General features: G+C 51.2%; 6 protein-coding genes and 1 non-coding gene across 7 annotated transcripts; 3 read left to right on the top strand and 4 right to left on the bottom strand.

Annotated features, from left to right (window-relative positions):
- Nucleotides 1-643: 643 nt before the first annotated feature.
- Nucleotides 644-8,900, bottom strand: BO94DRAFT_615778 (type I polyketide synthase; the record flags this gene model as incomplete). The annotated part of the gene is made up of 14 exons (XM_025616771.1): nt 644-1,825; nt 1,874-4,855; nt 4,937-5,446; nt 5,523-5,746; nt 5,782-6,509; nt 6,561-6,720; nt 6,776-6,964; nt 7,019-7,138; nt 7,214-7,418; nt 7,476-7,632; nt 7,685-8,118; nt 8,181-8,449; nt 8,509-8,653; nt 8,706-8,900. The coding sequence occupies 14 exons, from the start codon at nt 8,898-8,900 to the stop codon at nt 644-646; spliced, it is 7,500 nt and encodes a 2,499-aa protein (XP_025469802.1).
- A 433-nt stretch (nt 8,901-9,333) lies between these two features.
- On the top strand, nt 9,334-9,406 carry BO94DRAFT_t113. The gene has a single exon. It is a non-coding gene; the product is annotated as a tRNA-Lys (tRNA).
- Nucleotides 9,407-9,742: 336 nt separating this feature from the next.
- BO94DRAFT_622242 (uncharacterized protein) lies at nt 9,743-11,756 on the bottom strand (the record flags this gene model as incomplete). The annotated part of the gene is made up of 2 exons (XM_025617058.1): nt 10,714-11,756; nt 9,743-10,667 (listed from the first exon to the last, which is right to left on the bottom strand). Exons 1-2 carry the CDS (start codon nt 11,427-11,429, stop codon nt 9,743-9,745), a joined length of 1,641 nt encoding a protein of 546 aa, XP_025469801.1. The 5' UTR covers nt 11,430-11,756.
- A 372-nt stretch (nt 11,757-12,128) lies between these two features.
- Nucleotides 12,129-13,705, top strand: BO94DRAFT_532842 (nucleotide-diphospho-sugar transferase). The gene is made up of 5 exons (XM_025611205.1): nt 12,129-12,538; nt 12,590-12,684; nt 12,733-13,098; nt 13,161-13,301; nt 13,360-13,705. Exons 1-5 carry the CDS (start codon nt 12,178-12,180, stop codon nt 13,402-13,404), a joined length of 1,008 nt encoding a protein of 335 aa, XP_025469800.1. The 5' UTR covers nt 12,129-12,177; the 3' UTR covers nt 13,405-13,705.
- A 45-nt stretch (nt 13,706-13,750) lies between these two features.
- Nucleotides 13,751-14,673, bottom strand: BO94DRAFT_511953 (SDR family oxidoreductase; the record flags this gene model as incomplete). Its single annotated transcript, XM_025609787.1, has 2 exons — nt 13,996-14,673; nt 13,751-13,944 (listed from the first exon to the last, which is right to left on the bottom strand). The coding sequence occupies exons 1-2, from the start codon at nt 14,603-14,605 to the stop codon at nt 13,751-13,753; spliced, it is 804 nt and encodes a 267-aa protein (XP_025469799.1). The 5' UTR covers nt 14,606-14,673.
- Nucleotides 14,674-14,777: 104 nt separating this feature from the next.
- Nucleotides 14,778-16,784, top strand: BO94DRAFT_511950 (uncharacterized protein; the record flags this gene model as incomplete). The annotated part of the gene is made up of 4 exons (XM_025609786.1): nt 14,778-15,036; nt 15,086-15,772; nt 15,825-16,105; nt 16,135-16,784. The coding sequence occupies exons 1-4, from the start codon at nt 14,858-14,860 to the stop codon at nt 16,782-16,784; spliced, it is 1,797 nt and encodes a 598-aa protein (XP_025469798.1). The 5' UTR covers nt 14,778-14,857.
- Nucleotides 16,785-21,653: 4,869 nt separating this feature from the next.
- On the bottom strand, nt 21,654-23,951 carry BO94DRAFT_622238 (putative galactose oxidase; the record flags this gene model as incomplete). Its single annotated transcript, XM_025617057.1, has 1 exon — nt 21,654-23,951. One exon carries the CDS (start codon nt 23,949-23,951, stop codon nt 21,654-21,656), a length of 2,298 nt encoding a protein of 765 aa, XP_025469797.1.
- Nucleotides 23,952-24,146: the final 195 nt, after the last annotated feature.

Raw genomic sequence — 24,146 nt, 5'->3', positions numbered from 1 at the left:
ATTTCATCAAACCATTCATTAATCAGGATTGATTGCCTAAAAAGGGAAAACAAAAAAGACATACAACAGAAGGGATTCGCTGGTGGTCACCCACCCAACTACTAACCTCCCGGCGTGTGGCTTAAGTACGGCTGAGCGGACGGGAAGCCCTGTTCTCCACACCCTGTGGTCGTATGTACCAGACACACCATAGAGAAGGATGATATAGAGTAGAACCAATAAATAAAAGGCTTTCAGTTGAACATATCTCTCTGCCATTTCTCCTGATAGATGCGATGTATCAGTTTTGGTCCACTGCTCAGAAATCTGATATTTACTGTATTCAAAATAGTGACGGAGAAAGCCCTAATACTATACTGTAAGAAGTAGTCTGCGGGTATAGAATACCAGTATTCTGCGATAATTGCAACCTTATGCCGTACCATACAAAAAATAGTATTAGGGACAGAAATCACCAATCACTCCAAGTATCCATCCCACGAACCACTATATTAGATGTGAATTGCTTGAACTCGTCTTTGCAGGAATGGGTGTTTACGCTTACTCTCTGTACCATATAAGCCCCCATTTGCACCACTACACAAACACCAAATAAGCAATACACTTTATGTATTGCCGTAACCAAAAACCCTAACTGACTAAATCAACCAACCCACCCCCTCCCCAACCCACTCCTCGTAGCAACCAACCTCCCCAACCTCTCAAAACTCAACCCACCCAGAATCTCAAAAGTAGGTATATCCGCCTGAAACACCTTCGCAAACCAACTCCTAATTTCCACCGCCAGCAACGAATCCACCCCACAACTCACGACCGGCTTACTCACCTCTACATCCTCCTCCTCTAACCCGGACAAACTCCGCACTAACTTGGCAATCAGTCCAGTGGCAACAATCAACGCTCCCTCGTCGAGTGTCTTTGCCTGCGCGAACTCGGCCCGGAAGTCCCGTGCCCTATTCCCCCCAGCCGCGTCAGCGGATGTCTGATGTCCGGTGGTGGCGGGTACGCGGTGCAAGAAACCAAACATGGGTCGTTGCATCCAGCTGGGTTCGTCGAGGCCTCGGGCATGCATGGCCTGCGGGGAATTGATTCCGAAGATGGTTTGGCAGGTGGTCAGGGTGGGTTTGTTTGCCGGGTCGCAGTGGTAGTCGAGGAGGGAGAGGAACTGGGCTCGGGTGATGGGGACCATGGAGCCGCCGCCTAGGAGACGGTCTCGGATGGATTGGTTCTGGGCGAGGAAGCCGTTGTCGACCATGGCGCCGAGGTCTATGCTGGTGGCGGGTTCGCCGCGTGTGATGCGGTGGCGCGCGAGACTGTCTTGGTAGGTGTTGCCGGCGGCGTAGTTGGATTGGCCGCGTTGGCCGGCGATGCCGGAGACGGAGGCGAGAAGGATGAAGAAGTCCATTCCGCCGGGGAGGAGGGCGTCAAGGTTGCGTGAGCCGGTGACTTTGGGGTTTACGGCTGCGGTCCATTGGGTGTGGGTCATGGTGCTGTGGAGGGTATCTTGGAGGACCATTGAGGCTTGGATACATCCCCGGATTGGGGGCATGGTTTGGAGGCATTCGTCGAGGACGAGCTGCAGGGCATCGGCGTTGGTAATGTCGCATGCGGGTGCTTGGATGTTGATGCCGGTGCTCCGGAGCTCGTCTACCAGGCTGGTTGCCTCGGGGGTCTTAGGGCCTGACCGGGACAGGATCAGCAGATTGCGAGCCCCTCGATCGGCCATCCAGCGGGCGATGCTGCGTCCGATACCGCCGAATCCGCCGGCGAGCACGTAGGTTGCGTCGGTGGGGAAGACGTATGTCGGCTTGCGAGTGATGATGGTCTGGTCGTCGTGTTAGTGAGATTGAGTGTATGTGGTTAGTATACTCACTGGAACAACAGCGGTAGGGGTGATCTCAACCACAGTCTTGCCACTCGTCTTTCCATCTGCCAAGGTCGCAAACGCGCAATGCACATCTGAGACAGGGCAAACTTGCAACAGACGAGCGACATGGAAGATACCCTTCTGGAACAGCTCCATGATGGTCCGGATCCCACGCTCGGCTTGATCTGGACGTTCGACCATCCAGATAGAGCCGTCGAAAGCCGAGAAACTGACGCCCATGTTAAAATGCAACATGGGCAAGCGTGCATTGTCCAGAATGTCCTTCTTGCCAATCTCCACGAACCGACCATAGGGCGTCAGACAGTCCCAGGACGCGAGCAAACTGTCCCCGGACAACGAGTTCAGCACGACATGGACTCCACGCCCCTGGGTAATGTTCTTGATGCCCGTGGCGAAGGACGTGTCACGACTGTAGAAGATGTGGTCCTCTGGGATGTTGTACATTGTCATAAGCACTTGCTTCTTGGCTTCCGAACCCACCGTCACGAAGACCTCCGCTCCCAAGTACTGACTGATCTGGACTGCTGCTTGCCCAGTGCCACCGGTGCCCGCGTGAATGAGAACCCTCTCTCTTCGGGCCAGACGCCCGATCTCTACGAGACTCGTCCAAGCCGTGACGAACTGCGTGGGAATGGCGGCCCCCTCGGTGAAGCTGATGCTGTCCGGCAGCGGACAGACGCATTGGGCTTTGCTGCGTGCATAGGTTTTGAATGCTTCTACTGTTGACATACACACTCGGTCTCCGATCTGGAAGCGGTCCTGGCAGGCGCTGCCGACACGAACGACAACCCCGGAGCATTCGTTTCCGAGGGTGTCTGCGGGCACACGACCCAGGGCAATCAAACAGTCTTTGAAATTCAAACCTACAGCCCGAAATTCGATCTCAACTTCATCCTCTGCCAGAGGCGAGCTGTGCTCCTCGTCTTCGACGAAAGTCAGCGACTCCAGGAGACCGGGCGTATCGGTGACCAGTTTCAACGGAGGAGCATCCTGCCATGCGAGGTCCCGCGGTGTGCGTGGGTTCTGGATCTGATGCACCTCTTCCTGACAGATCGCGTCGAGTTGCAGCCGGTTGATGTGAAACAGCCCGCCCCGTTGCTCGAATTCCATCTCATATGTATCTGGAGTCCCGGCCAGCATCTGCTGGATCGCTCCCAAAAGGCCGTGGACCTGGCTAGGGGTGGGCTCTGCACCGGGCTCAGTCCCGACACGCATGAACCTCTGTCCTTCCACTTCAGCATGGCACACGCGCGCTAGGCCCGTGATCATGTTATATTCGGGGGCAGCGGAGCCGTCATCCACCGTGGGGGTCAGCCAGACCAAGTTCCGACTCTGTCCGACGAGGTGCTGCAGTGCACCAAAGTCCTTGGCGCTCAAATCCTGAAGAAATGGTCGGTTGAGGTCCCAGTCAGACGTTACGATCGTCAGAGCATCTGCACCCAGGCTCGCGCTTTGGATCTGGTCCATGGAGACGAGTCGACTGGCAATTCCTTTCTCCCGCAGCTGACGCTCGAGGGCGTTGGCATATCCAGCCTCGCTGGTTGAAGTGCCCGTTACAATATTCACAGTCGAGGGGAGAAGCTGCTGCAGGGGGCTGGTGCTGGGCTTCTTTATGCTGATGAGCATACTTAGTTCATGACACCCGTCGCTATTGTAGTCGCGGAACTCATGCTCAATTCCCGTAAACCCAGCCTCCTCCAGAACCGTGCTCCAGGTGGAAGGCGACACGCAGGGCCCCCGCGTGCGGTAAGATTCAGTGCTGAGCCACCAGCCGGGCAGCAGGCCCATGATGAATCCACTCCGTCCCAGGTCCGGGTTGGTAAATTCGAACAGTATCAACTTGCCCCCCGGTTTTAGCAACCTTTCTACATTCTGAAGTGTGGCCATCAAGTCGCTGGTGGCATGCAGGACATTGGCCGCCACGATCACGTCGTACGAGCCAAGGGTGTAGCCCTGATCTGCCAGGGGCTGCTCCACGTCCAATCGCTGGAACGCGAGATCGGGATACTTGGCGAAGCGGGCTTTCGCTGAATCGAAAAAGGCCTCGGAGATGTCCGTGTAGGTGAAGTCCTGATACAACGCCCCCGTGATCTCAGGGTCGCCCTCCCCAACAAGAGAGCGCAACACTGGCGCGGTGGTGCCGCCAGTTCCGGCTCCAATCTCCAAGTAGCGGGAATTGGGGTACTTGTGCGAGTACAGTCGGAGGTAGCGGTCTAGCTGGTCGAAACTGTTGTTGTCGTTGCTGAGCTCCGCATACAGGTCATCCAAGATGGGAGATCCGAAAAGCAGCTCCAGCGGGTCCATATCGCCGCGCAGAATCTGCTCCAGATGACGAGCAACGACAACATGGGCTTTGCCTTCGGCATTGGTCTGCTCCAGTCTGTCTTCGACCGCTCGACGGTACTCAACATCTCGAGCCAGTGATTCCCACGTAGACTGCCAGTGCGGTAACTGGCCCGATTCAATGTGCTCGACTTGTCCCTGGGCCCAGCGCACATACTCCTGCAGATGGGGTGGCTGAGGCGACAGATTACCGATAGCCACGTCAATCACAGTCTGTTTCAACGAGGCGTAATGCAAGAAGGACAGATCTCGATAGAAATCAGTCGGTTCCCCGTCCGGTCGTAGTGTTTCCGCGCACCACTGATCCACCTCGGGTCGTGTTAGAAGGTCAATATCTGGCCTCCAGACGAGATTCCACATGCGATCTCGCTCGGCCACATCCCGATCCGCCATATCCAATGCGTCGTTGACCACCGTCAAGCGGATCCCTTTCAGCTCGGCCAGCACATGGGCCCCATCTGTACTCAGCGCGTGAGAACGGACTTCACATCCCCGACGATCTTCGGCGACCACGGTGGACACTGCATGCAAGACGTCAGTAGCTTGCCATCCGAGCCCGGAAGATGCCAACCAGACTCGACGAATCTTGGCCGGGATGGCCGTTGACTTGGCTCGAGCCGGATCCTGCGTAAGGGAGACCATGAGCATGTGTAGCAGCGCATCGAGAGTGCATGGATGCACGACTTAGTCGGAGTCCTGATGCACCGCAACCGTGGCGCTGCACTCCTTGTCGAGCCATTGGGCCTCTATCAGGGTCCGGAAGGTGGGACCAAAGTCCAGACCGCACTGACGCAGCTGCTTGTAGAATGTTTCAATATCCAGCGAGCTGTCAGCCTTGTTGTGGATGCGGGAGTACTGCTCTTGCATTGCATGCACCCGGTCACTCGCTACGCGAGCACTGCCTACGCCAGTCTCGGAGACGCCATAATCGACGCGAATACTGCCGCTGCAGACTTCTTCCCATTCATCCTCGACGAGGGCACAGAGCTGGAAGTCCGACCAGGTGGCGTCACGCCCAGCGCCGCCTGGCTGTCGACGAAGAAAGAATTGGGTTTCAATGCCTCGTTCGCGGTCTGGTACGGATAAGGCAGCCGTCAGACTGATGTCACGTAGCTCGTAGCCAGCAATCGATCGTTCGCCGGCTGTGGTTAGCTTGACGGCTTCGACGGCCATGGCCATCATGCCGGCGGCGGGGAAGAGAATGGTGCCATTGATCTGCGCGGGGAGAGGATTGAAGGGTTAGTGGGATTCTCATCAACTAGTGAGAAGGGAAGGAAATGGGGGGACTTACCCGGTGGTCCTCGATCCAGGGGTGCTCCGACAGCTTGATAAAGTTGCCCCAACGGGCTTCCAGCGGATTCCAGTCCACAGCCGGTTCGCCGAGCAAATCCGATCGGGGTTTCTCTCGCAGACGGTAGTTCTTGGTCACCCGGCTCTCGTGAAAGTAGCTGCGAGAATGGTCCCATGCGTAGGGGGGAAGATCCGCCAGCGAGACGAGCGTGGTGGTGTCCTGGTCTTCGTGGTTCACGCGCATCAAATCCACCGAGGACCCAGGCACCAGAGTTGTCCCACTGATTCGAGCATAGTTTCCAGGCCTGACCGCTTCCTCTGCAAGGGAGATAGGTAGGTCATGGTCCGCTCTTTTGCCGCCAGAATGCCCTTGATCGGACCCCGGAGAGCGCTGTGGGGGCCAATTTCCAGGCATGTATCGATGTCCATCAACGATCGGTGGCTGCCATCCATCTTCTTGGCCACCCGCTTGTTCAAGATGCTCTGGAATCCTTGAAGAAACCGAACCGGGGAGACCAGGTTGCTGGCCCAGTAACTGCCCTGGCGCAATATGTCAGGGGATGCCCGCTGGCCGGAAACGGTGGAAATCATGACCACCGCAGCGAGGGAGTCGATGCCCGGTTCGATGTCTCCGATGGCATCTGTGTATGCCTCAGCCACGGGATACATATGGCTCGAGTGATATGCGACTCCGGTGCGAAGCTTGCGTGCGAAGATTCCTACCGCATCAAGCTTGGTCTTCAGGGCATCGATGGCCACCTCGTCTCCGGATATAGTGACATTGTCGGGGCTGTTGAAGCAGGCAATGCTTAGGCTCTGCAAGAACGGGTCGGATTGAGCCAGATAGGATGCAGCGTCGCTTGGAGAGAGCCCTGCTGCCAACATGGCACCGGGAACCGCGGTCTCTTCGCGCAGCGTCGACACCAAAGAGCCTCGCAAGAAGGCAATTTTCCACGCACTGCGCGCCGAGATGGCACCACAGCAATACCTGTGTTCCTTGTCAGTGGGGCTACAAAAGAGGCGAGGTAAGTGGTCTCACGCTGCAGCGATCTCTCCAGACGAGTGGCCGATCACCACCTTGGGACGGATATTGAAGCTGAGCAGCAGGTTCACCAGGGCGACCTGGATGGCGGTGCACAGAACCTGGCTGATTCGAGGTTCATCGATCCGGCTGCTTTCAGCTGGGCGCGACAGCTCCTCTAAAAGTGATGCCAATTAGGGCTACTCTAATGGGGGAGGGAATGTACGACTCACCTAACAGTCGCCACTCGCAGCCCAATGATTGCAAGTAGGAATCTGCTTCCCCCAGACTGTGTCGGAAATTGGCATAGGCACATAGCTCCACGCCTATCTGTGACCATTGCGCACCTTGTCCGGTGAAGATGAATGCAAGCTCGGGCGCTTGACCCGATTGTACTGGCGATGAGACTAGCGCCTTGAGCTCTCGCAGCGGAGCATCGGGAGGCACAACAGCGCATGCTCACCATGGCAGCCAACTCCGGCGTTGGGCCAGCGTGTATGCCAGGGAGTCGCAGAACTCCGTTGATGGGGGAGTCTCGAGGGAATCGAAGTACTCGGTCAAGGAGGCGATCGTCCTGCTGATTCCGGCTTTGTCGGCTGATTAAAGGAGCAGCAGTCGGACTCGTGGTACCGACGGGCTGGAAGATGTGGATGAGTCCTGCGATAGAACACGCACTGGGACCAGCCCAGGAGTTCTGGAGCTCTCTCCAGGTGTCTCAGTGCGCGGAACGTAGGCAACTCCGTCCAATCCATGTTCCTGCAGGAAATGATAGGCGTCATCCAGGACGGTATGGGCGTTGGAGCCACCAAACCCGAACGAGTTGACGGAGATGCGTCGCAGGCCTGGCCGGGGCCAGGAAATGGCTGATCGTGGAAACTATTGCACCCAGTCAGTTTTCTGATCCCAGTAGAATGAAGATAGCTCAGCCCAAACCTGGATTCTTAGCTGCTCCTCGTCGATCATTGGATTTACAGTCTGGAGATCGGCAACGGCAGGGATGAGTCCTCGCTCGAGGATGCCAATGGACTTGATCACCCCGGCAATGCCACTGGATCCCTCCAGATGGCCAATATTGGCTTTCACTGAGCCCCTGCTTTGATGTCAGTGCGATTATACCGGCCCTAAGAGCAATTGTAACATACACGTAGAGCCGCTCGCCGGGCAAACGACTTGCTCTGAAGCTTGCACCCAGGGCCTCGGCCTCGATGGGATCACCGGCCGGAGTGCCGGTGCCATGCGCCTCGATATAGAGTGTTCGGGCCTTGTCCAGGCCGGCCTCGGAGTAGCAGTCATTGACCAGGGCTTCCTGTAGACCCTTGCTGGGCTGTGTGATACCGGCGGTGTAGCCGTTCTGGTTGGTTGCAGTGGCGCGAATGACGGCGCGAATCGTATCGCCGTCTTGCACGGCTTTACTCAGACGCTTGAGAACCAGCATGCCCACTCCTTCGCCTCGGCCATAACCATTTGCGCGGGCATCGAAGCTGTGGCATCGGCTATCGGGGGAGAGCATGTTCATGCCGGATAGAATATGAAAAAGATCGGGAGCCAGCAGGAGGTTAGTGCCGCCGACAAGACTCTATGCTGGGGGTCAGTATTCATTCCCTTCAATTTCGTCATCAATTAGGGTACTTCACTTACCATCTCTGCCTGACCGGCCCGCAGCCCCCGGCAGGCTAGGTCCAGGGCCACCAAACTACTGGAGCAGGCGGTGTCGATGTTTACACTCGCACCTGTCATGTTGTAGAACCAACTCACTCGATTCGCATTGATGGTGGTTGTAGTTCCGGTGGCTGCATACGGAGCGCTGTCGCGCAGGTCTTTGTGATAGAGGGTTCTGTAATCGTTGGTGAAGCATCCGATGTAAACGGAGGTTTTGGACCCGGCCACCTGTTGCATGGGAATTCCAGCTGTGCCAACGGGGTTAGTAGACGCCTCCATTGAGTCAGAAAAGTCGATCGTCACGGACCATTTTCCAGCGCCACATAGCTCGTTTCTAGCAGGAGCTGTTGCTGGGGATCCATGGAGGCAGCTTCCACCGCCGACACAGAGAAGAACGGCGCATCGAATGCTGTGATATCCTCGGCCAAGAAATGCCCTCCTTTCACCGGAGACTATACATGATCAGCTATCCCATTCAAGCGCTAGCACTGCAGGCAGCCTTACCGTTGTCTTGGGCCAGTAGGCGCCATTGACATTGATGCGGTCCGAAGGAAAGTCCCGCGCCACAGTTCGAGCATCTGTGATCAATTCCCAGAACCGGTCGAGATCATTGGCCCCGTCAGGGAAGCGAAGGGATAGGCCGACAATGGCAATTGGCTCTACCAAGTCCATGTCATTGAAGGATGGAGAAGACGTCATTTTGTAATGGAAAGAGAATGTGGTCAAAGTTGCTGAGGGGTAGGAAGAAAGGACTGGGCAGCATGAACTTTATATGGAGGCAAGGCTGAGGGCAACAGGGTTATCTGGGAGGCACTGGGGACGAAGCCCTCGAGCGTGGGTAGCCATTGGCATCAAGCATGACCCCGGTCAGCCCCTCCTGTCAACCCAGTGAGGCTGACAATGCTATCTCTGGCATCGTGTTGCCTGTTGTCATAATGCCACAACTGCCACGCACATTGCTTGCTCGGCCCGTGCTTTTTCGGCACGCTAGATGTTCCTGACGATTACAGGAACAATAACCTGGTGGACCTTTCCGGCTGGACTACCTCACTGCTATTATTGGATATGTTCGGCTTGATCTGTACACACACCCATTATAAAGCAATACTACGGAGCAGCTATCACCGAACTAGCCCGGCTAGCTCAATCGGTAGAGCGTGAGACTCTTAATCTCAAGGCTGCGGGTTCGAGCCCCGCGTTGGGCTTTCTTTTTTGCTTTTTTTTTCCCCACTCAAGCTATAGATCCGTTCGCGGAGATGTACTCAGGTTACTAGCGCGCCATTCATTTTTATTTTCTTGAAGGGAGGGGAGAGGGAAGGACGGGGCATAAGAGAAGTAATAGCTAGTATTTCAATCACATATATTTTTGGTGCGTTTGTTTGTTGGTGGAATGTAAAAGCTGGCTGGGGAGTCAAGAGGGTATGGGTTATTAGGAGGGTATTTATTGTTCAGTACATATTGTGCAGGTTACAGACTCTCATTAGTCTAGGTATTTGAGTATTATTAATATATACAGTGCAGTACGAAAAGCGGTCAAGTGGTTATATAACATTCAAAGACCTCGAGATGGATGTCCGCTCGGGGAGCTCAAACAAATCGCCTTGCTGAACTTCCGTTCTATGCTCTACGTCCGTCATAGTATGTTTCTCCGGCCCCAGTTCATAGAAGGGGCCTCTATCCGATCCTATCTCATATCTCGGCTGGCTGTTCAACTCGGTGAACTGGTCCCAGACACTATTTGGGGCCTCTACAGGCTGCAGGTGCTGCATTGAAGACCCTTGATCTACCAGTCCATCTGCGGCACGAGCTTCAACTCGAATCTTCTTCTTCCGGCGATGAATACAAAGCCCACAGAAGAGGACAGTGATTGACACGCCACCGACAACACTGCCAACAATGATCCCAGTCCTGACCGCTGCAGGAAGACCCTTGCTGTCAGTAGCCGAGCTGCTGGGTTCAGGAACTGTCGTGTTCGCAGTCGAGGTGAAATTCGTGGGGGACTTGGTTGCTATCAACGTCCAGCTATTCTTCCATGTATCTTCCCAACTATTTGATGTCCCGGGGATTGTGGAATCATTGTCGCCGATTGTCTCGGTGTCGACAATAAACGACCCATCGGGTCCTGGGGCTTGAGCCAGGAACCACTTTCCACCGAGCCAATTCACGCCGATGAAGGCTGCTTGGAGAAACGCGCGGCCGAGAACAGGGGTGCTGTTGGTGGCCATGCATGGGAAGTATTGCGTTGGTGTCTTCACCAAAGGGGCTTCTAGGGTGAGGTTTAGAAGAGCGAAGGAGACATTGATTGTGATGTTCTCGTTGTTGAGGTTGTTTTTGCTGAAGCTGAAGGCTAAGTAACTTGGGGATGTTGTAATCTTGTTGTATTGCGAGTCGGAGGTGTTCCAGAAGTAGAGGTCATAGTCGGGTTGGTATGTGACGGGTAACTCTGCGGCGATGGCGTCACAGGCGCTTTGGGGTAGATATAGGTAGGGATTGGTTGGATCGATAATCACACTGAGACCAGAGGCAAGGGACGAATTTCCCTGAGCCAGGAATCCCCAGAGATGCAGAGCCAATATGCAGTCCATAGGAATAGGATGGGATGTTCAGAGACCCCTCCTGCTCGTAGAAATAGCTGGTGACAAAGGTCGTGTTGATTTTGATCACCGCTCCGAATGTCTGATTGATATCAGGACTTCCAAGAGAAAGGATTCCAACTTCCAATGGATAAGCTTGTCCACCGGGGTAAGTCTGCCACCCCGCAGATATGGTGATCAGGTCGACATCCGGTACAGAAGCCCCCTCGATGGTTATCCAGTCTGTCGCTCGTGTTGCTTTTGCATGAACAGGAACTGCATCTGAAAATCCCCAGTCCACATCGCCCCAGGTTCCATATGGCGGCATTCCAATGGAATGATTATCAAAGGTGACGGATATGTCGCTGTCAAACAGGCCGGCCGTGTCCCCGTAACACACCGACGAGAGCATCTTGTTGTCGCAGATGGAAGAGAGTAGGATTTTGCTTTCCCAACTCCCTCCCGGGTATAATGCCAAAGTAGATGAAGACACGACGAGTTCGGAGTAGTTGCTTCCCATGGAAACAGTGACTGCTTGCCAAGGGCCGTCGGGTCCGAAGTGTTTATCCGACCAGGTCACCTGGCGAGGAACCGAACAGAGGACAGGATTGACACTGAGGATCCAAAGGAGGAGGAGAAATTGTAGTCGCCGCATTGTCCCACCAAGATAGACTTGCTAGTGAGCCCTGATAGAAGATGTAATGACAGGAACCACGAGAAGGAACTGACTCAGATCCTGAACGTGATGTCGGGTGATTCTCTTCGAACATCTGGTAGACGCCCGACTTCGAAAGTTTTCTAAAAGACCACCAACTTGAATCGAACAAAGACACTAGTATCAAGACAACAACGCACCCCTCATATCTCGGTGGTGGTTGTTAGCCGCCGACCCCTCATGGTGAGGTTGCGCAGGATCGCACCAAGGGACAGAGCGACGAAGGAATGGGCCCATACTAGATACAAGGGACCATCTGTTGTAGACCACGAAGGTCTACTGCACGATCCACCGCTATCCTCGCATAAGGGACAGACTCTCAACAAATAGCAGTACTCGGAGAAAATAACAAGGTTTTCCGGGATTAGAAATCTAAGAATAGTTTGTCCTACCCAACGCCTGTTGGCGCCGAGGGGGGCACCAGGAACCGATGATCAATCCAATGCCCTGCCAATCAGCCGGTGTCAGCCTGCCATGGATGCTAGCGTGTGTCAGATGCTGCATGGCCAGCGCTTAACCGCCCATTCAGGGCCATTCACGGTCCTCAGCGGGCATCTCTTGGCGCTCAGCCTTAGGGCTGCGAACCGCCGGCCTGAGGGCATCCCCTCCTTTTCAATCGCCCTTTTCCTCTCTCATGAACTTGTAGACATCCATCATTTTCTTATTCACCATGCTGCGTATGATCACCATGTCACCAAGAATCCTTCGTGCCATTTTCATGGTTGCGTCTTCTCTACTCGGTTTCGTGACGTTGTGGCAACTTCCAAGCACTTCGACGCTGCGGGGCCACTCTCCGCAGCAAATCGACTGGTCGCGATTTGCATACACCCAATATGCCACCGATCGGTCTTATCTGTGCAACTCTGTGATGATTTTCGAGGCTCTCCATCGTCTGGGAAGCAAAGCCGATCGCGTGTTGGTGTATCCTTCCAGTTTTCTCACGTCGGAGACCGATCTTTCCCCGGAAGCGCGTCTACTCCGGTTTGCAAGGGATCAATATGCAGTCAAGCTTAAGCCAATTCAAGTCATTCAGAAGGGTGGGGGAGGAGGTAAGTCATCCAACTTCCTCATCACTGAGTTGCCAACTAAGAGTGCCCCAGCACCGTGGTCCAAGAGCTACACAAAGCTCCTCGCCTTCAATCACACAGAATACGACCGCGTTCTCAATCTAGACTCGGACGCAACCCTTTTGCAGGTTAGTATACCCCTCGAGCTTCCCTCATCACACACTAACGGTGTAAAGACAATGGACGAGCTCTTCCTGCTCCCACCTGCCCCGGTTGCCATGCCACTGGCCTACTGGGTGCCTCCCAATGAGCGAACCCTCACCTCCGGACTCATGCTCATTGAACCGTCCACGACCGAGTTGAACCGCGTCATGGATGCAATCGAGAATAGTCCTCCAACTGAATATGACATGGAGATCATGGACAAGCTCTATGGAAAAAGTGCGCTCGTGATACCGCACCGTCCCTACATTCTTTTGACGGGCGAGTTTCGTTCCCAGAAACATGAAAAGTATCTGGCAAATGCAGATGAACCGTGGGATGCTGATAAAATCATGAAAACCGCCAAATACCTGCACTTCTCCGACTGGCCGGTTCCTAAGGTATGTTGCCTTTGCAGATAATTTTTCTGTTTTGGGTATGCTAATCTCTTTTATTGTGATAGCCATGGGTTGCAGCCACTCAGCATGTCATCACAGAGAAACAGCCTTCATGTGAATTCAATCCGAAGACAGGTCAGCAGGATGATTGCCATGTTCGGGATATTTGGTTGGGGATCTATAAGGACTTTATGACTAGACGGCAGGTATGTCCAGTTCGCTCCTTTGATACATTTGCGTGAGAGTAATGCTAAATCTAAACAGGACATATGTGTTGCTGTGCTACAAGAAGAAGACGAATCGTCATGACGGTATTTAGCAACTATAGATGGCTCCACTTACCACGGAGCGCTGGACGCTCTCATGTAGTATTCTATGTCTGTCTGTATTTATTAGTATCTGGCTCATTCGACATATTGGTTTCTTCTCATGGGCGTTACTTTTCTCAGTTCAGAAGAATTTGTTTTCCCCCTCTCGCTGTCTTCATTAAACTTCTGCTCTTGTCTCAGTGCGTGTGCGTTTAGGTTATATTTCGATATGGACAACAATAGTATTCGTCAAGTAGTCTCCCAAATTAGGGAACCACTACAGACACATCACGCGCTTCTAACAAGGTAGTACATAGTAATCGATCAGAAAATTGCGCGCAGACTAATCAGAACCAGCTCTCCCTATCGCCATTATGGCTCAGAAGCAACCCACTACTCTCAGCATTCAGCCCGTCAATCACCTGGAGAACCTTCCTCACACTCTCCTCGGGCTGAATCTGCCCCTCGAGGTCAGGCTTGACTTCCTGAAACTGCTTCAGCATGAGCTTCATCCCTTCTACTACCATAGGGGGTTTCTCTCCTATATTAACATTAGTATGCATAACTACCAGCACGGCAAACATCCACTTACCCTCCCACGTATCCACCCATCCAGGGCTCAGCGCCACCACCTTAATACCCTTCGGCGCAAGCTCCGCTGCATACTTGGCAACCTGGACATTCATCCCAGATTTGGCAACAGAATACGCAACAGCATAGCTGACACCACTCTTTTTGATCAAATCCAAATCCGCCATGCCAGTGGAAATGTGGACGATCTTTTTCTGGTTGCCCTTTTCAATCAGGGGTAGGAAAGCGTTTGTCGTCCAGATACCGCCATAGATAGCCGTGCTGAACGACGCGTCGAAAATGTCTCGAATGGCTTGAGCATCATAGGGCAACTGTGTCGGGTTAAGGGACATGGAGGCCATATCAACGGCGTTGGAGTTGTGGATGAGCACGTCGAGCGTACCACCTGTGATGGCAGCGGCGGCTGAAGCAGCCTCGAGGATGGAGGTCGGGTCCGTCACATCGCCTTTGATAGCGTGCACGTTGGAATACTTGGAGGCGAGAGAAGATATTTCGGCTGATTCAGGGTTTCGGACAATAGCCAGGATGGTGTTGCTGGGATTGGCGGCGAGTTGGCGCACGAATTCGCGGCCAATGCCTTTGGAGGCTCCGGTGATGGCATAGGATGACATTTTTTGCTTTATTGTTTCGGTCAAGATTCGAGGTAAAAGATATAGATCTCAATGATGAATGAATTGATTGACTGTTGATGCTGTTGTGATATTCGTTCTATTTACTTCCTTATATACATTGCGTGGATTACAAACCGGTCCGACCGGATGATCCGGTTCTCCGGTCTAACTGCTCAGCAATCGGGCGCGGGTTGACCACTTCACCCGTTCCCTCCGTTCCCTCCCCACGTCTCCACCTCCTTATGCAACATCATGAACGCCACAACATCTGCAGTCAAGAGAAGGGCCTGTGTGGCTTGCACGAATGCCAAGGCAAAATGCACTCCACACGGTGTCAACCTATGCCAGCGATGCGCTCGTTTAGGCAAGTCATGCACGTACCTTGATCTTCCCCAGACGAAGCGTAAGCACAAACAAAAGACCGACTCGAGGTAATCCTCCCAACACACATGACATCTATAATACTAACCAAGAAAGCAGCCGTGTGGAGGTCTTAGAGAAAAAGGTCGACCAGCTGATGTCGCAGCTGGCTGCCTTGGCCCAACAGAACGGACAAACATCACCTGATACTTCTTATCCTCCCACCACCACCAACTCGGGCTTATCTCGCACCCCCGAACCAGAACCGACAGACATTGCCGCGATGCTAGACGCAGCCAAAGATCCGTCCCATGGAATCAACCCACCAACCAGTTCTGGCCTAGAAGGCCATCCGTCCATCGTAGATCGGGGTCTTTTGAGCGAAGCCGAGGCCGAACGTTTACTTACGACCTTCCAGCTTCATTTCCTGCCCAAGTTCCCGTTCGTATTGCTTGCGCACGGCGAGACAGCCGCTCGCCTTAAGGACCGAGAACCATTTCTCTTTTTGTGCATCGTGGCTGCGACCATGGAGAGTTCGCATCCTCTGCGCAGAACTGTCAGCGAGGAGATTATGAAGCACGTTACATTGAGAGTCGTGGAACGGTCTGAGAGGAATCTCGAGCTGCTTCGGGGTCTGTTGGTTTACAGTGCATGGTACTCATATCCCGCCGAGAGATGTCATCCGCGACTTTTGCTGCTGATTCAGTTTTGTGTTTCCATTATGTATGATTTGGGGCTTCATAGGAAGACTGGTCTTGGTTCTGATGAGCAGCGGGCGCTGCTCGGTGCTTATTGGTTGTCGGTTGGGTGAGTTGTCTGCGTGATTGATGAGGCTGTAGCTTTGGCTAACATGTATTAGGCTCAATGGCACACTTGGCCGCCCGAATGTCATGAAGCATGATGGTCGGATTAATGAGTGTGTTGCTAGTCTGGCATCTACTCAGTATCTGTCAGATCGGTGGATTGCGCCATTCATTTACCTGCAGTTGTTCTTGGCAACCATTGATGAAGCTTATGCTTCGATACAAGCAAGCGGTGGAAGAGTGCTGGTTCAGGTGACGCGTGGCTCTCTACAGCGGGAATTTGATGGCGTGAAGGCACGTGTAGAAAAAGATCTCACAAACTGCCCTTTATCCATTGGTAGGTCTTATACCCAGAATTATTGATAGACATTAACCAACCAATAGCAAATGCACTATGGACCGAAATCAAATATGCAGAAATACGACTCGAGGAACTCTCTCTCCGGGAAGATCTCTGGATCACAGAGCCATCTAGCCCCGTCCGAACCACCATGCTAATGGGCATAATCCAACGCAGCAAGGAACTCATCCACATGGTCCGAAGTCTACCCGCATCAGAGATCGCCCAAATAACAATAATGACAAGCGCTCGGATCTGTGCCGCAGTAGGCTACATGCCCACTGCAACATTAGCCCTTCTCAATCTCGTCCCTAACCTCACCGATTCTATCATAGAGTCCCAGATCCCCGCCATCGACACAACAGAATACCCCAGACTTGTCATAGACCTCGCCACCGCGCTAGAAACAAGAGTCGAAGGCATGTCAGCTGCAGACAAAGAGATGGATATCGTGGGCAGTCTGTGTTCTAAAATGCGGCTGCTGGCACGTTGCTATCCCTATCAGATTAGGGCGACTATGCCGTCCCACGACGCAAGACAGGATACCACCATGATGGCGGTTGACGCTAATGAGGTTACTATGGCACCATCGATGTATGGCGATTTGGGCGATATGTTTCCGGTTGATGATATTCAGTGGGATGCTTTGTTGAGTAATTTTACGGTGTTCAATTGATTTGGCTGGTATGTTTCGTGTGGATTATGTTGTAATATCCGGCCCGGCCTCAACGGGTGGAACGGATGCTCCGGCGCGGGAAGGATTTCTAATGGCATGTATTGCATAAACGGAGCATAAATGTGATTAGTCACTGCTAGGCAACTAGTTAACGTAATCCACAAGCGAACCGGCCACACAAGCGGACCGGCCACCCACACGTTTTGTACGCGTCTGCTTTTTTAACTTATCTTTAAACCATCACCATGCCTCCAAAAAAGCTTCAAAAACGCTCAAAATCTACTTATTCTGAAGGTCAAATCCTGCTTACAATATCTGCTATTCAAAATGATCAAATACATTCAATTCGTGAAGCTGCTCGTGTTTATAATATCCCGAGGACTACCCTGCAAGAACCACTACACGGGATTAAATCTCGTATTAAAACCCAATCTAATTCCCAGAAATTGACTACATTCAAAGAAGAATTAATTATCCAGTAGATCCTATCTCTAGATTCACGCGGAGAAGCACCCCGGCCCCAACATATACAAGAAATTGCTGATCTTATCTTGTCCAAACGCGGAGAGATTCCAGCCCCAGTTATTAGTGAAAACTGGGTATATAACTTTGTCAAGCGATGTACAGAGCTCAAAACCAGATATGCTTGATACTATAATCATCAATAAGCAAAATATGAAGATCTAAAGACTATAAATAAATGGTTTACATGTGTATGAGTGATGATTATACAGCATAGAATCCAAATAAAAGATATCTATAATTTCGATAAGATAGGCTTTGCAATAAGTCTAATATCTACTACTAAAGTAGTTACTAGAATAGAAATGACTGACAATCCCTTGCTCGTACAATCAGGAAATCAAGAATAAATAATATTAATTAAATATGTTAATTATATAGGCTGGGCACTCCCGTCCTATATTATCTTTAAAGAAAAGATTTATATATAAGAATAGTACAAGGGCACATCATTACCACCTGATTAGCGGATTGAAGTCAGTGATAATGGGTAAATAATAGATGAAATCATATTTCAATGGCTAGAGAAGCTCTTTATTCCAGCTATAAATGGCCGTACGACTGGCAGATATTGTCTACTAATCTTGGATAGACATAACAGCCATTTGACGCCTTATTTTAATGAGCTTTATAATAAGAATAATATTATTCCTATTTATATGCCTCTGTATTCATCTCATCTCTTACAACCACTGGATGTTGGATGCTTCTCACCCTTAAAACAAGCGTACGGGCGCCTGATTGAGGGCAAGTGTCAAACCCTAGGATCGCTTCTCCCTGTTCCTGTTAGCTTAGCTCCCGTTCCGATACGTACCTGTGAACTGAATCAAGGTAGTCAGGTCGTTGACTATCTAAAGGTGACTTGATCTGAACAGAAGAAGAGAAGTAAGGCCAGATAGTGCCGCGCAGCTATCCGTAAGTAAGTGCGGACGAGTGTTGTCGCTAAGCTTTACCAAAACGTATGGTTACTTAAAGACAGTGTTATTGAGCACGAAGAACAGAACTAGCTAAGTACATGAAAGAGTGTCCTTATATCCTATCCTTCGTATACCATTTCGTATACCATTCAGGGTAGATCGAGGGTCGATCCAATCACGTTCCTGGATTCCGTATACCATATCGTATACCCTCGATGGTAGATCTGATGGTAGCTGGTCACGTGACACAGCGTTGCCTCGGGTGTTACCCCAACCGGGATCTTACTCAATAAGAGTTGCTGGCTGCCCGAGTCCTTCCTGGTCGTTACCTTTCTGCCTGACGAGTCCGCTTCTGCTAGTAACCTGGCTAGCAGGGGTCTGTAACAGCAAGGCCCGGCTCGGGTATAATTATATTAACAAGCTTGACTTCCTTGAGCATTTCCCGCTTACTCGTACGGAGATATATACACCTGAAAACATTCAAAGCGGCTTTGCAGCAGCTGGATTAGTCCCTTTAGATCCAGAACGAGTGCTCAGTAAGCTTAATATTAAGCTTCATACGCCGACACCACCTCCCACACACTCATCTACATCTAATCCTAAAACACCTTATAACACCCGTCAGTTACAAAAGTCAGTATCCACAATCAAACATCTTCTTCGGCAGCATACGCAAAGTCCACCAAGTCCAACAAACAAGGCACTGGAACAGGTATTTAAAGACTTTGAAATAGCCTTAAATAGCAGTATAATCCTGGCTTAAGAGAATCATGAATTACGCACTACCAATGAGAAATCTTATCAAAAGCAGACCCGTTCTCAACGTCAAATTGAGCATACAAATGGATTTACCATCCAGGAAGCTCAGGAAGAGATACAACGCGTCCAACAAGAAGAATCCACGCGTCAAGTACCAGAATCTATACCAGACGAAACCAGGCTAGCAACCTCTTCAAGGCTCGTACGGGCGCCACCACGCTACAGTGATTGTCATAATCTAGGACATAAGCGATTACAATGTCCTAATCCTGTACGTAATTGATTTTTATATAAAAATACAATTTTCGGGTCTATAAAAGTGCTTGATTCGGACGTATGTAGGGGAGGTGGCCGGTTTGCTTGTGTGGCCGGTTCGCTTGTGGATTACGTTAACTAACGTAATCGGTAAGCGAGTGACCACCCTTCCCGCGTATTCCGATCAACATACATTTTTGAAGCCGTTTTTCAACATATTGAAGTCATTAAAAATGTTTTCTTTTTAGTTGATTTCTCTTGTAGGGCAGTGTGTACGTTTATGGCCTAATTGATTACAATCACTGCACCGGGGTGGCGTGCGGCGGCGAGGTTGTTCCTCATAGTCAGCCGGCTGGATCACCTCGCCTCCAGGTGCTTCGCCGGCTTGACAAGGCTGTTGAAAAGCCTCAATTGCTTCCTGTACGGTGAGACCGTCAAGACCAGTCATTTAGCGATGACTCCTTTTCTTTTTTCTTTCTTGGCGCTCTTTTCCCTCTCGGAGTTGGCGATTTTCGGCTTTAAGAAGGGTTGTCTGATTGATTGCAATCTTACAGCCTTTTATTATATATGATAAAGTAGTCTTTATCGGTGTAGACGGGCTTTTCGAGAGCTTGCGAAGCATTTTTTTGATAGTATATTCATGCTTCTTTAATTGCCTCACGTTATTAGGAGTCTTTTGTATCGTTGAAGCTGTACTTGGCCGGCTGGGGGGGGTAGTATCATGAAGGCAGTAAACAAGCTGGTTAATTATCTTGATAAGTGAGAAAGACACTATTCCTGCGGCGTGAAAAGCACTCTGTATAATTACTTTTTTAAAAGTAAATAATCAAGTATCTGAATATATATCCAAGAAATCTTTCTTATTAACTTTATAGATTTCTGCGCAGATCAACTTCTTAATCAGCTTGTTATATACCTGTTTTAATAATAAAAAATATGTAATATCCAATAATTAATACAGGTATGAGAAGTGCGGAAGTATATAAACAGAAATAATATTATTTTAATTATAGATTTTGTTAAATTCAGGCGTTAAATAGGAGTTATGGCTGTCGAGTATTAGAAGACCATATTTTCCAGTTTTTTAACTTTAAATAAATAGAATAAAGTGTTCACGCAGCTAAAAAAGATCTATTCTATTAGTAATCTATCTATCCGATGATATATAAAGTCTCTAATCAGGAAGTAATTTTCTATCTTGATATTATAACTGTATATGAACCTTGTTTTTAAGAATCACAAACAGAGGCAAGGCCTAGCCAGCTGTATTAATATATTTGATTGATATTATCTATTCATGATTTCCAGGCTGTATAAGGAACGGTCTTTTAATATAGTCAGATCTGGTAATAACACGTGCAGTAGCCACTATTTCTATAGTAAATCCAGTTTTATTAAAGTTATAGATATCTTTATCTGTAATGCTGTACTCTGATATAGCAGCTTAAATATAAGAGAACCACTTACTGATCATCTTTAGATCCTTACAGCAAGTACACTGATAGTTATAATAACAGAAAAAGCAAGATTTCAAAGTATCATATCTTTTGATAAAGTTATATATCTATTTCTCTCTTATATCTGTACGGTAGTTTAGATCATGTTTTTGGATTAAGAGAGTAGCCATTATACGAACATATGAAGGTCTGGATGGAAGGCCTTACTGATTTAAAGAAATTATCCATTTCTTTAAGGCTTCCTCCTCTGCAGAAGTCAATTTTAATGAATTTATGTATATTTCTGTATATAATTTGATTCTCTGCAGATAATGCCGGAGAGTTGATTAAGGAACTTCAAAATCGCGGGCTGCTTGGGCCACGTTAGGAGTATCGCCATTTTTTAAAGCTTTAATTGTGAGGACGATCCGGCCCTCTTGTTCAACATCGTTTTTTAACGATTTGGACATTTTTTGGTGGTGATATCGCGGATTCAATGCTTTGTGGTTGAAAAAACGCGTGTTTTCGGAACGCGGGTGGCCACTCGCTTACCGATTACGTTAATGCAACACATGTTTTGGCTCCGGTCGGAACTTCGCTCAGTTCCACTACCAACCGTCTGATCAAATGCACGTCAATATTCAAGGATTGCGCAGAACAGGAAGGAAGGATCGTGCTTAATATTCATGTCTTACTCCGCAACACATATGAAGCAACTCGCATTTATATAATCCCTCTTGCAACTCTAACGACGTTCAAATGGCCCTACCTTTCACGCGCGCAAGTCGCCATAAACCGACACTCTCGGAGTGAGATGAAAATGGCAGGTGGCTCTGCCAGAGCCACCGGAAATAACCTGGACCATGTTACAGTAAAGACACGATGCTATGCACGCAAATTAAAGAACAATCATGATACATTCATTGATATAGTACAGATGGTAACAAATCCATCTACATCCAATCTAATACATTAGACAATCAAGCCTGACTGATCAGAACAGACTTCCAAGCCTTCCAGAACTTGGTCGACGAAGTGACGATCACGGAAATGATGCCCTTGAAGTCGTCATCATCGCAGTCATTGTCCTCAGTGATAGATTCGAAGGTAGGATGCTTCGATTCCTGATCCTCTTCGTATGCGTCCAGCATGTACGAAGGACGAGAGGCCAATTCAACCTTGACCATGCTGGCCTCACTGGGAACGCCCTGGGCATCCATGGCGAACAACATGTACCATCCAGGAAGGAGGATACCAGCATCGCTAGGGAGGTCGGCAGAGTAGCTGTGGCTACCGGTGGGGTTGATGACGAGGGGAATGCGACGCTGATCGGTGTTGACGGTGTGGGTGGTTGATCCGACACGGACCAACGCAGCATCCTTGACGTCGTAGTTGGTCGTGAATTTGATCGTCTTGCCGACGGTAACCTTTGCGTCTCCGCGAACGATCTTGGGGCGAGTGGCCTTCTTGCCGTCCGAAGTGAAGAGGTACGGAGGAGAGAAGATCTGGGCATCATAATGGTTGGCGGTGCAGTTACCACAGAGGCCACCGCCGCCGTTGAGAACAGTGGCGTCGGGCAACAGCATGGAGATACTGTGGTAGACACGCTTGATGTTGTTGGCGCTCAGGGGGGTGAACGTGTCGGTCTTGGGGTCGTACATCTCGGGGGTGAACTGGATCTCGCCCTCGTGGAAGGGCTTGCCCCATGACTGGCCTCCGGCAATGAAGACCTTGCCATCAGGCAGGATGGCCGACGTGTGGAACACACGGGGGAAGTTCATGCCGCCCTTGCCAGTACCATCGGTGCCCTTGCCGGCCACCTCCACGACGGGCTCTTCGTACTCAGCTCCCAGGGTGATGAGATAGGCGTTCTTGGAGCCGTACGAGCCGTCGTAGTGACGCTGGCCACCGAAGGTGAGGATCTTGCCTTGGGTGGCATCGAACATGACGGCACTACCAGACATGGAGTCCTTGTCGTTGCCACGGGGTCCGGCCTTTATGATGGAACCGATGGGCCTACCCCTGCCATCATCCTGATCCACATTAAACCAATGCATCTCGACACTAGGGCCCGCCTGGAAGACACTGGCCTTCTTCCAGCCAAACAGCCAGCCGTGGTTATCGGCGCGCCATGCGCCCAACCGGTCATCGGTCATCATGGGTTCGACCTTGGCGCCTGGACGGGTTGCCCAGCGGGCTTTCTCGCCAGGGTAGTAGACCTCGGCGTTCTTTTCCACCTTGTCTCCACCGCTCCAGGAGCCTCCGATCACGAAGATCCGACCGTCGGAGAGGGTGGTCGAGGCGTGGTACCCACGAGGAATCTGCATGCTGGGGCCTTTCACCCACGCGGTTCCATTGTACACACTGGTGCGACCGGAGTCGGCTCCTCCACTGACGACGATGTTGCCATCGATGTCCATGGAAGTACCGGGGCAGAACATGTCGTGCTTGGTTTCGAAGATCTCGCTCTGAGTGAGGATGCCATCCCGGTTCATGGTGGTCGTCAAAGTCTTACCACCGGGGGAAGCGAAGAACTGGTCGTCCGCCCAGGCCGACCACAGAATGATGTCACCGTGCTGATCGACTGCCGATGACACCGGGACAATGGGAAGGTCGACGGTGGGACCCCAGACACCCTTGCTGGGTTGCTCCGGGGGGAACTCGCCCTCGTTGTAGGCGTAAACGGCCAGGTTGACGATGGAGATCTGTCCCGTCCTGTTCTGCGACCGATCGGGAAGGGAGGCAGACTCGGCCAGAAGCTTGACATAGCGAGCCGGCTTGGGGTCGAAAGCAGACATCTTGGGACTCTTGTTGGAACCCCAGGTGCCGTATGCGACCTCGGTCCATGAGTCCTTGTTCTGAGAGATCGAAATCCGATGTTCACCGATCTGGCCGAATTTCTCGTTCAATCGGGGCAGCATGGTCAGACCGGAGACATAGTACTCCTTGCGCAGATCAACCACGATCCAAGAAGGCGCGTGCTCGTCCGGGTTGCTCTGCCAGTATCTGTCGGCCCGGTCGTCGATGGCATATTGGCACTCGTAGCCTTGATACCGGCTGGAGCACTCGACCACCCAATTCTCACTAGAATCTTTCGGGTTGGTTTTGGGGATCAACTCGGAATCCGCGGGAGGAGACTGGTATCTAACTCTGCCCGAGACCTCTTTGGCTGCGTCAACACGATCAGCTTCGGAGGATTCGTAAGAATATTCAGCGGGCATGAAGGCGTCGACAGCGACCGCCCCCAGAAGGAGGCCAGAGGCCCACTGGAACTTCATTTTGGAGATGGAAGTCCGCGATGGTTGTCCTTCGAGTGCAGGAATGACCAGAAAGCAGTCAGCTTATATAGGGCCCAACCCGAGGAAAAACAGCCGAGCTGCTACGGAACAAGGACGTCAAGAGCCGCCACCCGTTCGCCTATTCTTGCTGCTCGGATCGTCGGTGGATATCAACTGAGTCGTCAAGATCCGATC

This window comes from Aspergillus sclerotioniger (assembly GCF_003184525.1).
Source record: "Aspergillus sclerotioniger CBS 115572 chromosome Unknown BO94scaffold_7, whole genome shotgun sequence".
Lineage (NCBI taxonomy): Eukaryota > Fungi > Ascomycota > Eurotiomycetes > Eurotiales > Aspergillaceae > Aspergillus > Aspergillus sclerotioniger.
Note: the sequence above shows the minus strand (reverse complement) of the source record. Positions and strands in the feature narration are given on the sequence as shown.